Source organism: Callorhinchus milii, unplaced genomic scaffold (assembly GCF_018977255.1).
Source record: "Callorhinchus milii isolate IMCB2004 unplaced genomic scaffold, IMCB_Cmil_1.0 Scaffold16, whole genome shotgun sequence".
In the NCBI taxonomy this organism is placed as follows: domain Eukaryota; kingdom Metazoa; phylum Chordata; class Chondrichthyes; order Chimaeriformes; family Callorhinchidae; genus Callorhinchus; species Callorhinchus milii.
In genome coordinates, this window is record NW_024704757.1 from 6,139,577 (window position 1) to 6,156,957 (window position 17,381).

General features: G+C 46.5%; 1 protein-coding gene across 1 annotated transcript in view; it reads right to left on the reverse strand.

Annotated features, from left to right (window-relative positions):
* Positions 1 to 584: 584 nt before the first annotated feature.
* The window catches only part of mad1l1 (mitotic arrest deficient 1 like 1), a 337,784-nt gene continuing 320,987 nt past the window's right edge, over positions 585 to 17,381 (reverse strand). Inside the window, exon 18 of the mRNA XM_007905757.2 lies at positions 585 to 1,083. Coding sequence (XP_007903948.1) covers positions 925 to 1,083 — 159 coding nt within the window. The 3' untranslated portion in view covers positions 585 to 924. The remainder of the gene's footprint in view (positions 1,084 to 17,381) is intronic.

Below are 17,381 nucleotides of genomic sequence, written 5' to 3' on the forward strand. Positions count from 1 at the left end.
AATACACAATACTCCACTTTACAATGTATCCCGTGAAGTGCTTTGAGACATCCTAATGTGAAAGCTGCAGAGATGCAAAGATTATTATTAAATCTTCCTATATTTTCTCTCCCAACCACATGCCTCGATCACGGAAACAGCTCCCAGTGTGAATTCACCCCCTTCACCAGGACTGTCTAGAGTGAGGGAGGAAAGTGATTGTGATGTTACGGTTTTCGACATGCTGTAGCGTTGAGTGAGAGGGAAGAGATTTTGACTGTCACAGTCTTGACGTGCTGCAATTCTTTAACAAGTTTCTTCTCAAATGGGTCAAATGTCCAACTTAGATTCAACACGTGACAAATCGCTCGGAAATAACCCAAACCAGGTGCCTCTGAGGGCATCTATTAGACAGCGGCAAGCAAACACACCCACATTCTGGCCCCGTCACCACACAATCGAGGTCATCAAACACGTCTGAGGAAGTTAATCATCTGTTCAGTTTCTGTTAATTAAAAAAGGCAATAACTCATTCGTGCCCAGCAGTGTTTAACTCTGGTCCTCTTCCTTGAAATGTGCACTGCACTGAAATACAAAGTCGTAAAGATATTCATACTCTGCATCTTTTATTTGCAACCTTCACAGAATATGCAAGCGGCTTATTCAAACAGTTAAGGGCTGCCAAATGGTGTCTGCTAGCAGGTGGCCCCTTTCTCTCTCCCGCCGCCCGCCCACCCACCCAAATCGGGAGCTGCGGAGTTGATGGGGAAAGCGACAAAATCAATTTACAATAAAAACAAAACACAACCGTAGGTAGAACAAACAAAAAAGTGGGTCTAAGTTAACGGCGCTCATTGCATTTCTCAAGCGGGCGGGTGGGAGCTCTCTCAGATCAAACTAAAAGCTGACATCAAAGTTCTGAAACGCCGGGAGTTTCCTCTCCGACTAGGCACAGGTCTGGCGGCTGAAGAGGTCGAGGGTCACGGCGCTGAGGAAGGCGGGGATGCTGTTCTGGTGGTACAGGTGGAGGTCAATGAACTCTGACAGGGTGCTGGAGAAATCTGTCTGCAGCAGCTGCATCTTGGCTCCCAGGCTGTTCCCGGCCTGAAATGAGAGAGGGAGAGACAAAAAAAAGATAAAAGTTTCAATAGAGCCTGCGGAAAACAAGTTGGTCGTTTTAAAATTCCCCGCCCTACCGCCTGCCTCACTTTCGAGGTCCTCTCCTTCTCTTGGCTGAAAGCCAACCGAAACGAGCAATTAATAATAATAAGAATAATACTCCTTGCATTTGATACAGCGCCTTACCACGTCTTCGAGATGGCTCAAAGCGCTTCACAGAATATACGTAAAGTGAATTGACTGTGTGTTTTGTGGGCGAGACGTGGCAGCCAATTGCACACAGCAGTGTCCCACAAACAGTCATGGATTGAAGTGATCAAATTATTATTATTTTTTTTTGAAGGGTTTATTACCACCGGAAAAATGATCCGCCAATCGACTAACAACTGGGTTTCTACTTACTGCTAGGTAAACAGCGGCTCGTGGAGTAAGGAACCTTGCCCAACGTTTCGCCCTGCCTGGGAATCGAACCCGGGTCCTCTCTCGCTTACTCAGCGAGTGCTCTAACCACTGAGTTACAGGACTCCACACTACGAAGCACTACACAACCAGTCTATCCATCTTGCTATGTCAAGTGTGCTTTGCAGGAAGGAGGAATAGAGGGTGAGGAGGCCTCGGGTACAATTTATGTCCCACAAGGGGCTCGTCTGCGAGCTCATCACCAATACAGTCCCACCTGAGCTATGTGCAGTGCTGGGAGTTGGATGCTGTGTGGATCCCAGGCTTGCTCATTCCACAATCCGCTCACACCAGGCACCAGACAAGCAATTGAAAGCTAGATCAAATATTAAATCGAACTAACAAGTGATACATCTGAGCGCAGTTTCTCTCACAGTGAACATCGTTCCCTTTAGAACACACCAACATGGAGGTATTACCACTGCTGTCAAGGGTAGCTTAAATAATCACCTGTAGTTTAGTCACTTGTAGAATAACGTCATCTGTATTAATAGTCATCTGTGGCATAAATGGTTATTTCATGGAAGCAGCAATATACCAGTTTAAAATCTCATTTGAAAGACTGTACTTCAGACAAATCCCCCTCCCCACCTCACTGTGCCCTGCTCTGCAATATCAGCCTGGACTATGAGCTCAACTCCTGATCTGGTGGAGGTGGGGTGGGGGGGGCTTGAATCCACAACTTTCTGAGGCGAGAATGCTACCGACTGAGTCAGGCTATGGTCTTCAGTGGGGAGAATAGCGGAGGCAACTGATCTGTGTGGGTGCAATCAATCCCCCTACCCCCCACTCCTCACACCACCACCACACCACCCAGGATAACAGCTGACATTCAAACCCTTGTGTTTCTGAAAGGAATTCAGAATTCCACATGGGTGAACAAAGAGGGAGAGATAAAGTGAATGGCGCTTTCTTTAGAACATCCTTCTTTATGCACTACAAGAAAAGCGGTTATCAGTTGCTAACACTGTTCACCTGCCTGTCGCGGGTTTCTGTAAGAACTTGAATGCTAAGTCTGACCCTGGAGATTTGCTCCGTGTCCCACAAAGATGGCTTTAGTATTCCTCAGCAATATCAATCCAACAACAGAGCAGCACTTGAACAATGCTGAAAGGTATTAGTTGTTCAGACTGAGAAATCTCCTTCGCAGCAGCAGGAAGATGAGCTGGGCCCCAACAATGCAAACCCCAAAGAGATTCGAAGTTTAGTGACAGAGAAACTTTGAATAGGAAAGCAACTCACAACACTGTTTCATAGAATGTTACGGCACAGAAGGAGGCCATTCGGCCCATCGAGTATGTGCCGTTTGATGAAAGCAAGGCTGAATGTTGCAAAGAAAATGCTCCGGGAAAGTAATAATAATAATAATAATCCTTGCATTTGATATAACGCCTTCGACTGCGCCTTTGGTCACCCTTCTACCCCTACCCTCCCTGCCCTCCACCCCACCTGATCCCAACCACTAGCTCGGGTGCGGATTTCAGCGCCCCGGGACATTCTCCTGACGTGAAATACGCTGTACAAATGGAATTTGTTGTTGTTGTTCAGACGTCTAAAAGCGCTTCACAGAATATATTGTAAAGTGTATTTTGAGGGCAAAACACTTACAAAAGTAAGGCCGCATTTGGAGAGAGATTCCAGGGGCAACTAAATTCACTCTACGTCACATTTCACAGAGATCAGAACGGGGCAAGTTGTTGAATTCTCCACTTTGAACTCGGTTTTCTGGGGTTTCTTAAAAAAACCTTTGAAAAAGAAAATCTCGGGATACAATAAATATATAGTTTGGGATACGCCATGCGAGTGCCAGGATGAACCTTGGTCTTCCTTTGCCAGCAAATTGTTATGTTCTTAACCTAAAAAAAGGCTTTAAAATTAAGGCTAAATTTACATCATCAACAACGACAAAACTGCATTTGTAAAGCGCCTTTCACATCAGGAGGACGGCCCAAGATAAATTTAGGAATTTATCAAAATTTATCTGAAGTGCCGAGTAAACCAAACAGGGTGGAATTTCACCCGAATGGTGGAGGAGTGCATGGTGTTTAACAAGATCCCTCAATAAGGAATAAGGTATCTGAGGTGCACAAATGGGGACTTCTTCCGTTAACAGGAGATGGGAGGCACCAATCTGCCCAGGAACAGAGTTCCTGTAGCTCAACAGGAATCCCTTACATTGAGAAACAGCACAATTTGGAACCCACGACATGCCAGGAGCTCAGACACTGAAACACTTCAGGCCAGAAAGGCTTGAGAGGGTCTAATTGATGAGTGGAGCTGTGTTGGTCCTACAGTTTGCTCCTCCACAGTGTCTGTTAACTGATTACAGTAATTACAACTTTAGTGCAGCCTTTTTCATTATTCATATCAGTGGCTTTATAACGTTCTCTGATTAATTAGGTGCCAATGATGGCTAATAATCTGTCTGTATCTGCAACACATCTTTGCCTTGGAGTGACAGGCTGAGCTGAAACACCAGACTGTGGGCGAGATCCGTTGTTTGATATCAGACAGTCTAATGCCAGCGAGAGATGCTGTGATCAAGCAAGACACAGCGATGCCAAGCTTGGGATTTGAAAGCCTGTAGATCATAGGAGGAAGAGTGAGAGTTTTGGGATTTTTGAATGTGAAATCATGACTGAGATGGTCAGACACTGCCGGCAGCTGGATTGCGAGGGGAGAGCGCGAATGGATGAGGCATTTTCCCCAAAGGAGCGTAGGAGCATCAGTGTCCCCTAGTGGCTGCTGACAGAGAATCATTGTAGAACTCAGGACATCAGGGCACATCTGTAGCACGGAGGGGGGGGGGGTGGGGTGGGGGGAGGTGAGAGGAATGAGGAGCATCTAGGGAAGCAAACAGTGAGCTATTAAAAGTATGAAGAAAGAAAGCCTAATAATAGTAATAAGATTCCCCATTGTCAAGAGCTCCAGGAAACTACCCTGTGTGAAGGGCACTATAGAAGTGCAAGTTGTTGTTGCTGCTGTTGTTGAGGTGCTTTAAAGCGCTTCACAGAATATAGTGCAGAGTAAATTGACTGTATTTCTTTTATGGGCGATACCCGGCAGCCAATTGTGCACAGCAGTGTCCCGCAAGCAGTCGCGGATAGAGCGACCACATTTTTTTTGAAGGGATTTACTTTTGTGGACAAATAGAAGGGGAAAAAAAACGGACTGCTTCAAAAAGTTAGTTAGAGTAACTAGAGGGAACCAAGTCACAAATGAAATGGAAAAAAACAAGACCTTTACATTAACCCCCCACCTCTCTCTCTCTCTCTCTCTCTCTCTCCCCTCCTGAAAATACTGCAATTTAGCCCTGCTCAACTCACGTCGTATGAAAAAGGATCTGAACAACTCGTTTGTATGATTACCCTCCTCCTTGAGTCACAAATTAAGAAATAAGTACACGGATGACAGCTTCAATGTTTTTGGAGATTTGACAAGACGCTGAACGTCATGTGGCTGTGTGCGTGTACACTGTTCTGCTTGATTCCAGTGTCCCAGCACTCAGTCCCTCGCCTCTACGAGGTGGGTGGGAGGTGGGGGAGTCTTGCGATCGATCCCAGTTATTCATCATTGTAGCAACACACATCATGACAAATAGTCTCCGTGTGTTGTAAGGAGTTAATTAAAATTACACACAAAAGGAACGAACAAACCGCTGTGCTGGTGCTTTTCAGCGACTCCGATCCTGATGATAATCAAATGCTAATTCAGTGGAGGCAAAGACTTTTTCCTTATGAATTATTGAATGTGTTAAACTGTAATTTTAGCAGTTTGTACTTTGCATCATCAGTGAAGACGCACGAATGCTGATTAGGTGCAGTGGATTTATCAGTGGTACACCACCTGAATTAAACAGTGGGTCCTGTGAGATTTGAGGAGAGTTTCTCACTGGGGAGGGGAATATAAAATGGATGATTGATCCACTCTCTCCTATAAAGTATCAGGCTTTCCAATATTGAAGCTTATCGATTACCATCAGAAAAGGGATGCAGAGCACAAAAATGTCCCTCAATCTTGTTTCCTATCCCTGGCAACGGAAGTTAGGCAATAGGAAGTGTTTTACACCCAGGAAAATAATAATGATAATAATCCTCGCATTTGATACAGCGCCTTATCACGTCTTCGAAACGTCTGTCAGGGCTTCACAGAATATACTGTAAAGTGAATTGACTGTACACTTTGTGGGCGAAATCTGACAGCCAATTGAGCACAGCAGTGTCCCACAAACAGTTGTGATTTTTTTTGAAGGGATTATTACCCCAATGGAAAAGCACTCTGACAATGGATTAACAACCGGGTTCCTACTTACTGCGAGGTAAACAGAGGGGTGTGTGTGGGGTAAGGAAACTTGCCCAACGTTTTGCCCTGCCTGGGAATCGAACCTCTCACTTGCGAGGTGAGTGCTCTAACCACTGAGCTATAGGACTTCACGGTGCTCTCTGGTTAATATAGCGTGCCCAGTAAAGCTCCTGTCTAACCTTGCGATGTAAACCCAACCTATGGCTCAATTCAGCGAACATCTTTCTCAGCTACTTATAAGAATACATAGGAGTGGAAGAGTCCTGTGAGGACTGCTATCAGTCTAAAAGTAAAGAAAACAATTAACACCCCACTCTAGGCTCTCATAACCCTCAACTGATATCCTTGCAAATTAGTTGTTTAATTCCCTCTTGAATTTGCTGACACAATCTGCCTTCCCCACTTACGGAGGGCCCCCATTCTGCACAGTCACTGTTATATAGAATATACCTCACATACCTGAAATGTAATTATATTAACAACAGTTCCGTTGCAAACTTAAGTGCAGGTGAATACTGCTGTTGAGTTGGTTCCCTCAGCAGTGAGGCTGAGCGTAGCTGTGAGGGGGTATGACAATGCTGGAGACAGGACGACCCACACGAGGGGCCAGTTTTACCCCAAACTGGGACAGCCCCGATCCCCAAATTCCCAAAGATAGAACAAAATTCAAATGCGTTGGCTGGCGAGGGATTCACTTCGATTGAATACAGCGCCATAAAGCCCTGGACGAGCACCTGCAGCCACCGAGAGCAAGATACACACTCGTAAAACATTCACTTTTACACTAACACAATTCCACTGGAGGGCAGATCAACACAGACCAGCTTTGTGTTTCTCCCCCAGAGACGAGAGCAGTATTTCAGCGAACGCGGTCGGTGGCTGTGTGCCAGACTTTACCATCGTGCCGATATGCGGCCTCCCACCTGGGAATATTTTTTGGGGAGAAAAAACGACTACAAATTGTTCAGAGGCTGGCATTCCAGTATCATCGCTGACAAAGGATGAATGTGCGTCAATTAGGAAACCTCTGGGCATGTTCGAGTCAGGAGGATTTCTGCAAAGCACAGCCATTATCTGCTGCTACTTGGCGCGCGCTGAATCCCAGGAGGTTCCAGAATATTAAAGATCCCATGGCGCTATTTGGAAGAAGAAAAGGGAGTATTTCCTGGGGTCCAGGGCTGATCTGCCTACGTTGTGCAAGTGCAACCCAAACTCCCACCCTACAAGATTCCTCTTATTGGTGGTTGTGGGTTGTTGCTGGTGCAAATTAGCTGCTTACATAACAGTCACTACACCACAAAATAACTCTCCCACGCCATGGGCTTTGAGAAGGCTCGACGGGATGAGGTGTTTTAGAGATTAATTGCTAAGTAAAGTGATTGTGCCAAAGTGGCTTTGCTCCTTCAAACCAAGGATGATACGATCTGCTGTATTGCTAGCGTAGTCAGGTTTTTCTGCACACTGAACCTTCGCCACTTTCTGCAGTGTTTAGCGTACGGAGCCATGCCAACAGCAATTCAGACAGCTGCATATTGCTAAACCAAGTACGGTCCCGTCATATGCAATACAATTAACTGTCCTTTAATGAGGCTGTGTGTTTGGCGGAGTGTTGCAAAGGGTCTCTCAGCTGTGTGGCTGACTATCATGTTCCAGGTTGTAAGAGTGAGGCTCAGAGCGAGCCTGAAAACATCCTGTAGAGTAAAACCATTGAAAGCTGCGTTGTGGCAACTGGGAAAAACTGTCAGCAGTTTTCTGAGTTCCTTCAACTTTGGATTAACCAACACAGAAACAAATCTATATAAGTGCAAGTCGTTATTGTTGTGAGGCCATGTCCACACAAAACACATAGTTGTGAGCAACTCGACATAGAAGCATATATTTACAGTCCAGGAGGAAGCCATTCGGCCCATTGAGTCTGCACCGGCTCACAGAGCAAGGTGTTCATTCAATCTCACTGCCTTACAAGACTCTAACCTTCATATACCTGTCTCCTACCCTCTTGAAATTTACCATAAATGCTTGGCAGAACACTCTACACCTCAACACGTCCTGTAGCTCAGTGGTTAGAGCACTTGCCTCGCAAGCGCGAGGTCCTTGGGTTCAATTCCCGGGCAGGTGAAATGTTGGGCAAGTTTCCTTACTCCACATTGTTTAGGTAGCAGTAAGTAGGAACCCGGTTGTTGGTTGATTGGTGGATCGCTTTTCTAGGGGTAATCATCCCTTGAAAGTTTTTTAAAATTAAAATAATAATAATTTGGTCACTCAACCCACGACTGTTTGTGGGGCACTGCTGTGCGCATTTGGCTGCCGTATTTCACCCACAAAATATACAGTCAATTCATTTTACAGTATATTCTGTGAGACGTCTCGAAGACGTGATAAGGCACAATATCAAATGCAAGGATTATTAAAACAACTGTGTGAAAAACATTCTCTTAAACTCTCCTATATAATCAATGAACAGTAAATACAGACCATTATAACATAGGAGCTCCAGACCGCTACAAGTGGACTGGGATTGGATTATTTTCTCCCACCGGGTGTAGCTGAACGAAAACAGTGCAGTGTTTTCTAACTGACCCCTTTATCAAATCAAATCCGGAATGAAACGTGGCATTTTCCACCATGTATGGTTGTCATGAAAGAATTATTGAGCACAGCCCTAGGTCTGTAAGTGGTGAAGTATTCTCATTTGGGTTATAAAAGTGAGCATGCATGCTCAACAATGTCCCAGCCTTTGTCTCTGCCGATCGATGGTTTACCACTACAGCCCTTAATTGCAGTCGATATCTGTGTACTCTCCATCACAGCCATTTAATTTATCTTATCAGAGGGCGGAGCAAGACATGGCTGAGAGATTTAAATGCAGATACTCTCCAGCTCTAGCTCTAACCACCTCCTCCACAGGACCCTGGGCTTGTTCCTTTTCTCTCTGATTGCCACCTAACCTGTCAACAACAACAACTTGGATTTATATAGCGCTCTCTACGCCGGACGGCGTCTCAGAGCGCTTTACAGTTTCGGATCCTGGGACCGAGCCGGGGGGAGGGGGGGGAAGGTGACCAAAGGCGTGGTCGAAAAGAAAGGTCTTCAGCAGAGATCTGAAAATGAGAAGGGAGGGACCGAGACGAAGGGAGTGAGGAAGGCAGTTCTAGAGCCTTGGGGCATAGTGGCTGAAGGCACCGCCGCCGAGGGTGGAGCGGAGGACTCGGGGGACAAGGCGGAGGCCAGACCCGGAGGAACGAAGGCAACGGGTACTGATTTGAGGAGAGAGGAGGTCAGAGAGGTAGGGGGTGCAGAGGAATGCAGGGATTTGAATACAAGGGTGAGGATCTTGGAATTGATCCTCTCTGGGAGAAGGAGCCAGTGCAGTCTGGCAAGGACTGGGGTGATCGGGGAGCGGAGTTTTATGCGGGTGAGAAAGCGGGAGCAGAGTTTTGAATGATTTGGATTTTATGGATGGCAGTGGATGGGAGACCGGCGAGGAAGGCGTTGGAGTAGTCCAGCCGAGAGGTGACAAAGGCATGGACCAGGGTTTCAGCGGCTTTTGGGAACAGGTAATGGAGGAGACGGGCGATGCGTCGGAGGTGGTAGAAGGCGGTGCTGGTGAGGGACCGGATGTGAGAGAGGAAGGATAATTGGGGGTCGAACCTGACGCCTAGGTTGCGTACGGGTTCGGAGAGTTTTAGGGGGAGGTCGGGTAGGTGGAGGAGGTGAAAGCCGTGAGATTTTAGATGTTGACGAGAGCCAAAGAGTATGGCTTCCGTCTTGTCAACGTTCAGCTGAAGGAAGTTTGCGCTCATCCTGTCCCTGAGATCTGACAGGCAGCTGACAGAACATCAGGGGACTGGGGGTCGCAAAGAGCGGTGGAAAAATAGAGTGGGTTGTCATCTGCATACATGTGGAAATATACCTCATGTCTACGGATGACATCCCCAAGCGGGAGCATGTAGATCAGAAAGAGGAGGGGGCCAAGGATGGATCCTTGGGGTACCCCACAGGTGACCGGGTCAGAGCAGGAGGAGAAGCCGTTTGTGCAGATGTACTGCTGGCGGTTTGTGAGGTAGGACTCGAACCAGGCGAGTGCAGTCCCACTGAGATGGAAAGGCGGTGGAGGAGGATGGCGTGATTGACTGCATCGAACGCAGCAGAGAGGTCCAGAAGGACAAGGAGGCAGAAGGAGCCCTGGTCGCAGATAGAGAGGATGTCGTTTGTGACTTTCACAAGCGCAGTCTCTATTGTGGGCAGGGCGGAAACCGGACTGGAGTCCCCCGACACCTCCACAGCACAGTTCCTTTCCCACATAAAACTGCACTTAAGCTCAGACAGATCTCTGGGTGTTGGCTTTTGTCTGCGAAATGAGCTATATCTGGCACAATTGTCACCCTCTGTTCGATACCTTAGGCTGCAGCATCATAGACTTATAATAATCCTTACATTTGATACAGGGCCTTTCACATCGGGAGGACATCTCATAAAGTGTTTCGTAGGATATACTGTAAAATGCAATGGGTATTTTATAAGCTGTCTCTTACCAGCGTCGCTTAGATCCTTTATTTGTGTTTTATCTTTTAAAACTTTAAAACCGTCGTGTGGGAACTAAAGTATTTTGGGTAGAACTTTCCCCTCCATCCTCTGCAGTGACTCCCTGCTTCATCCTTTCCCCCTTGAGCCACTCTCTTTCCACATCGATTTAGACGCATTGCTCTTAACAACCTATACTCGGGAGGAAGGGACCCGGAGTCACTTTAAACGACGGCTATGAAAACAGCAACCTTTTGGCTGGTCTTTACGAGAAGGTGGAGATACAATGGCTGTTATTAGCAATCAGGGAACATTGAACTCACTTCCCGCTTGCTGTTTGCCCAAGTCAGAAAGTGTTAAAGTAGTTGATACACTACAGGATTGAAAGCACAATGCTGAAAATTGGAGCTAAATGGGTGCAGTGAACAGCAAGCTCATTAAGATAATGGTGCAGTGAGGCTCCGAGCCCGGAGAAGAGGAGCATATTGTGATCACATGATTCTCTGTTCTAGGAAGTGTCGCCCTGGGCTATAATGAGTGTTTCTCTACAAAGAATCGTCTCATGTTATTTAAGTGAAAAGATGAAGGAAAAAAAAAAATCAATAGAACCCACCGGCCGTGAGATGAAACACATTTCAGCTTTTAATTATTTCTTTTCCTGTGGAAAGCGCATGGATAAAGACGAGAGTGGTTTGGTTATATTTAACCGCAGCGTCACAAAGCTACGGCTACATTTTGCTTTGCTCGGGCTTGTTGCATTAACCGTGAAATGTTTCCACACTGATCACAAAAACATCGGTAATGGTATTTCCGCCTAAAGGCTGGCTCAACAGATGGCTAAGAAATATCTAATTGTCTAATTCCTCGCATCGAATGCTCTGGGTCTGGGGAATGCATTTCACAAGCACAGTCATTGTTTTTAGAAATGTTAGGAAATCAATGCACATTTCAAGCTAAGAAATGTCGCACGTTAGACCCCATTATCTGTCTGGCCCTATTCCACCAGGTCTGTAAGTTAACACTGTATTTCACCCATAAAACCTCTTCATTTTTTTCGGTACGGGAACATGCAGAAATAATAAAAGATCATCGAGGGTACATCTAGCTGGTGCCAACCTCTGCGCAAACCCTGTAAACTAGTGACTATCCTCCTTGGGGAGGAGGTAATCGGGGTCTCCATGGAGCTGATCTGGCTCAAAGGTGACAGGCCTAGCAATGGAATGTCAGAATAGAGCCAGGCCTCTGTGGCGGTCTCGGAAGTCAGATTCCTGAGTTAGGCGGATCCACAGTGTTTCAGGGCACTGCTGATGACAGCAACCTCATCGGCAGGACCTGGAAGGACAAGACCAGTCACTGGGGACAAGGAGTCATCCCACTCAGCTCCCGTTAACCCTGCAAACCAAAGTCCTAATGGGTAGAGTGGTCCGAGCTGGACAAGCAGTGGGAAAGCTTGCCAGCGCTCTCAATGGCAAGCTATGCAGTTTTAGCTGGTTAGACTCCAACAATTATCCCAACGCACATTCTGAGATCCCCCCAAGCGTTGGCTCTTGCCAACCTGCACCTAATACTCTCCAGAATTAGGTAAGCAGGATGTGTCCCTCCTGGGGAAGAGAGAGAGCGCATTCCATTTCAAGAATCTATCTCTGGGATTCCCATGTGTAGGTGGGATGCATGGAAATCTCAGCCTGGTTTGGACACTCTTAAAGCACGGTGACGGGTTTCCGCACGTGTCAAGACACCCGGCTGACCGCAAAATCACGAAACCACCGCTGTATTCTGCTATGCCAATCAAAGTATCAAAAGTATCCACACTTTTGTTACCTCCCAGGTTGACGACTCCAATCCTCTCTCCGCTGGTCTCCCCAATTCTACCGTCCACGGGGCCCAACTGATCCCAAATACTGCCAACCCATATCCTCCCCGCCTCAAACACTTAAACGAAAAAAACAAACCAAGTCTTTGTAAAGAATTAGCATTTGTAATGAATCTATTTGGGCCAGAAAATGACAAATATTGATCGTTAATGCCAAACAGTCAAACACTCTGACTGAGAAGTCCCTGTGCTACCGAGGACGAACAGTGCATTGCAATTTGCCACCAACAGCTGATCGTGGTTCCCATTCAGCATAATAATCCTTGCATTTGATACAGTGCCTTATCACGTTGTCAAGACGACTTAAAAGCGCTGCACATGATTTTACTGTAAAGTGTAGTGACTGTACACTTGTAGGCAAACGAAGTAGCCGATTTAGGTACAGCAATGGCCCATAAACACGCGTGAAGTAAGTGACCTTTTTTATTTATCTAGGGGATTGTCCGCCAGGACACCGGGACAAACTCCCTTCTCGTTTCGAACAGGGCCGTGGGAACTTTAACGTCCACCAGAACAGGCAGATGGGATTTGAGCGAGATGCTTGCGTTCTCTGACATGCCAGGGCACACCACGGCAGACTGGTTACTGTACTCAACCGCCTCGGGCGACGGAGGCAATTCATGCAGACACGATTTCTCAATTACACAACATAACAAAATGTCGCACCGATATTATACAAATTGATGCATTTTGCTCTTAGGGCTGTATCAAAAATGCACAGTGGCGTGTTTCACAGCTGTCATGTAAAGGCAATTGGCGTTCAGAGAAAGAGAAGGTTTCTTTTTAATTTCATGTCTCCTGTAAAGAGTTCACAACCGTATATTAAAAAATTGCTGTCACTCCACTCCTTCCTCGTGTGTCAGCAGGTGATGGGCAGAGCTCCCTGGAGGCCTTTGGTTGTCTTTCGGCTGTTTTTGCAGCTAGATTAAAAATTAATGCGGGATTCTTTAAGCCATGCTGCGGTAATTAGGGTCGGCTGATGAACGGACTGGCGTGCTGACAGGTAGACTTTAATCACACATTCACCACTAATCTCGCTGTGACCTTGCCATGACGTACAGGCCCAGCGCAGACACTAATTTATTAGGTCCCCGAGCCTTTCTCCGCAAACAAGCGCACACTGAAATCTAAACCCTATTGTGGAGGACACCTCCCAAATAATTCAGCGCTAACCGCTTTTGAAAAAAGCTTTCTGCCTATCTGAAAGAATCATAACTTTCTCTGCTTCCAAAAAAAGAATCACAGGCTTCTCACTTTCCAAAGGCTCAGCTCCTTCTCCAGTGATTAGCTTCCGGTCACCCGCACAGACCAGGAGGGTCCCAGAGTGAAACTGCGTTGAGTTGTGGGGTCTCAGCTGGATGGTGGCGAACAGGATCTACAATTGTGCTCATCATCTTTGGGAGGGTAAAAATCAATCAGACACACTCTAGCAAACTCCGTCCCCCTGGATAGTATCAGGCTTGGCTATAATGCCCCATATGGCCAAATATTTAGCTGACACTAGGTGTCAAAGTGCTACCTGTGGGGTACTAGAGGTTGCCATAATAATAATTATATCCTAATAATAATCCTTGCATTTGATACAGCGCCTTACCACGGCTTTGAGACGTCTCAAAGCATTTTGCAGGATATCCTGTAAAGTGGAGTGACTGTGTATTTTGCCATGGAATTTTATTCCAGCAAGGAGTCAATGACAACTTTTTTATTTGTTAGCTTTCACATTGGGAGTACGTCTCAAATAACAGTGCTCACTGTAAAAGTGCAGTGACTGCATTTTTGTCGACAGAGAGAGAATGGGAAGAAAGCGAAAGATGGAAAAGAAATCTTTTCTAGATGGCTTCCTGCGGAAATCTAAGGCACCCACGACAAGCTGTCCTGGGTTATTTACTGCTTTGTGGTACTTGACATGGATAAATATGACCTGGTACCAGAGTTCCTGTAGTCCTTGTGGGAGAAACGGCATAAACCTGACATGAAAAGTTCAGAGAAACAGCTTCTGAGGATTGCCGCATGATGTTGCAGTGAAAGGGTAATCTAGTGGATGGAAATCAGTGCCAGGAGGCTAAAGAGACTGTCACTGAACACATCAGTTCAGCTCTGTGCACAAACACTTTGCATCACATTATCTGTTTGTTAGCCCCAAGACTAGGCTGACATTTGGCCGCTGCTTAGAAAAGGAGTCAGAAAGGTTGAAGAAACTTCCCATGCTTCTCATCTGAAGAACAAAGAAATCCTCAATTAAATTTGAGGCAGTCAAGGTTTCCGTATTGTTTTCGGAATCGTCAGAAATGGAGCCGACAAATGGCGTGTTTCAGGGCAAAGTCTCAGATGTGACACACTAGGCAGCCGGCGGTTTGCCCACTGACTGCCTTGTGACCTAACACAAACACAGCCTCGCTAACGTTTGTCAGCCATTTCTGAAAAGGACAGTTCATCTCGGCCAACCACAGTCACTCGCCTCAAGAGCTTTAAGACGTCTTGACGATGTGATAAGGTGCTACATCAAATGAAAGGATTCTTGTTATTATTAATGACATCGGCAGATCAGGGAGCAACAGCACGGGGGTTGTGACTGTTTCTACGAGCATGACAAGTGCGGAGCTCAACAAATGAGCGTTCCCACTCTGCTCATTTACAAAGAAACAGCTGTCTTCCCAACGTGAAAGGCCCCATACAAATGTAATTTTGTTGTTGTTGATATGGAAACCGGACGCTTCTATTTCACAGAGTACCCCAGCCGTGTCGCTGGGACTTCGAAACTACTCAGCTTCTCGCTCACACTTCCCTCTGTTCCTATGTGAAAGGTGCTATGTAAGTGCAAGTTATTGCACATCGCACATCCAGCCAAAGAACAGATGACTGTGTCCTGGTCCAGTACCAACCATGGCCTCATGGCAATACCGCAATGCGTTTCTGGCACTGGGCGTAAGGTCAGGATACACGTTCTGCTTTCGCAGGCAAGTTACGGTGTAAACAAGACTAAGATGGAATTTTACACACAGGGCTAAGCTGCCCCTATTACCAATCCACTGCATTAATGGGCATTAGTGCCCGACTCGGTTTGGGATAGTTTCAGCACAGAATGATCGCAGTTTGGTGGCAGGTTAATGAGCTACAGCACGGATATCAAAGGCTCTGTGTGAAAGCACAGAAGCTGTGTTCGTCCTATATTTGCCCGGCAGTCGCAGATATCAGCACCATCAGGGACATGGAACTGAAATTACAATGATACAGACAATGAAAAATCTAATTTCCTATGTGAATGGAAATTCCAGCGCAGAGCAATTCATAATCACGAGGGTCAAGTTATCAGTCAGCTATGTTACAGTGATTACAATCAAGAGAGCTTCAGAAAGACACTGGAAAAGTACCCCAAGTCAACAATCACCTTCATCACTGAACATATCATCACAACCAACAAGACCAAACACACAGGCCTCCCCATCGTGCTGCCTCATTTGACTGAGAGAATCAATCAGTCATACCCAGGAGGTGCTCTGCCCTCACTCCCTACATCACGGTCAAATCGTGATCAGTCATTGCATAAATCCCAAAGTTTCTCCCAACGTGGAATGTTCCTTAGTACACAACGAGGTCAAATCTTGCGGGATTCCTGAACACTTCCAGTTCCTTATTTAAGGAACAATACTAAAATACATTCTCCCCCACCTCCCTCCCAAAACTTCTGAATAATGGTAGTGCCAAAGCCAGACTAAAGTGCACACCTACAGACATAGCAGGGTTCATATGGTTGGAGTAGTATTTGTAGACAAACGTGGTAGTTATTTTACCCATAGCCATAAAGTGAACAATCAATGGAATCTGGAGGATTGTTTGAACAGGACAGCGAGAGAAACTTCCTTGTCTTTAGCAGTGGTGAAAGCTAGGCCGGTTACCGTCTACTCTCCCCACCCCAATCCCTTTCACTCTAAGTGATAAAACACAGTGTTATGTAATGCTTTACCTGGGGGCTGACACGACAAGAGCAAATAAATCTGAGTGAGTGCTGAGGCTCTCCGGGGTGGGAGCTTCACTGCTCCATTACAGCGGTTACAAAGCCAACCGTTTCAGTCAATTTCAGAATCTAATACGCTGAACTAATTGGAATGAACTGTGAGGAGCTGGCCCTGGGGCCAGCACAGTGTCACAGATGAATCCATCCAGCGAATTAACAATCCCATTTTTATTTTAAATGATTGTCTTTAATGGTCGCGGGTGGCTGGTGCCCTTTGGATTTCAGCGAGGACCAGAGGGGGAGAGGAAGGGGGAAACGACGGACAGGGCGATGGGCTCTGACAAACAAAAAACCCATGAAAGTAACGAGTTCAAAAAAAAAAGACGGAGAGAAGGTTTGAAGCTGGTTCGGTTTGATGCCTCCTCTCAAATTCTATGAGCGGTTTATGTCGCTGCCACGCAGAGAAATCAAACGGGAAACACAGGGCTTGTAGGAAGGGCAAGATTTAAATTAAAACACACAGGATTTCATGCAGCTCCTTTTGATTTTGCGCTGCAGGAGGAGGGAGGGGCAGAAATGGCAGAATTAACCCTTTCGCTGCCAGGCAACAGGAAAAGTCACGAGCAGCACTTAAGGCTCGGTCCGTCTCCAATCGACCCTGCTTTCTGAGTTAAAGTGTAAAGGGTGAAGCCCTGATCTTTCACCCTGGGTCCTCGGCCAAATTCACCCGGGATCAGAAGTTGAAAGTTACCAGTTTGCCCGATGTGCTGGCTGAAGTTTGGCAAGGAATCGGCCCTCTGGTAGGCAAACTCTGACAAGGCGATGGAAGATTTTGCAAACAGATTTAGCAAAGCTCAGAGTGAATCTCCAAATCGTCCACACAAAGGGATGTGCGAATACAATACAATTTGCATTTATATTATTGGGAGCGTGGTCTCAGAGTGTTTTACGTAGCTGGCTGGGCACCCGAGCTGGGGGTTGGGAGCTGAAGAGGGTGGTGGTGGCCCCTTCGCCTCGCCTCGCTTCCTCCCTTGCCTCCTTCAAGGCCGGTCTAAAGACTCTCCTCTTCGATCGTGCCTTCAGCCACCTCTCTGCCTACCCTCACCCCTACCCCACCCCTCCCTCTTGCTCGGGTCCTGACCCCTGGCTATACACGCCTCCCGACATGAA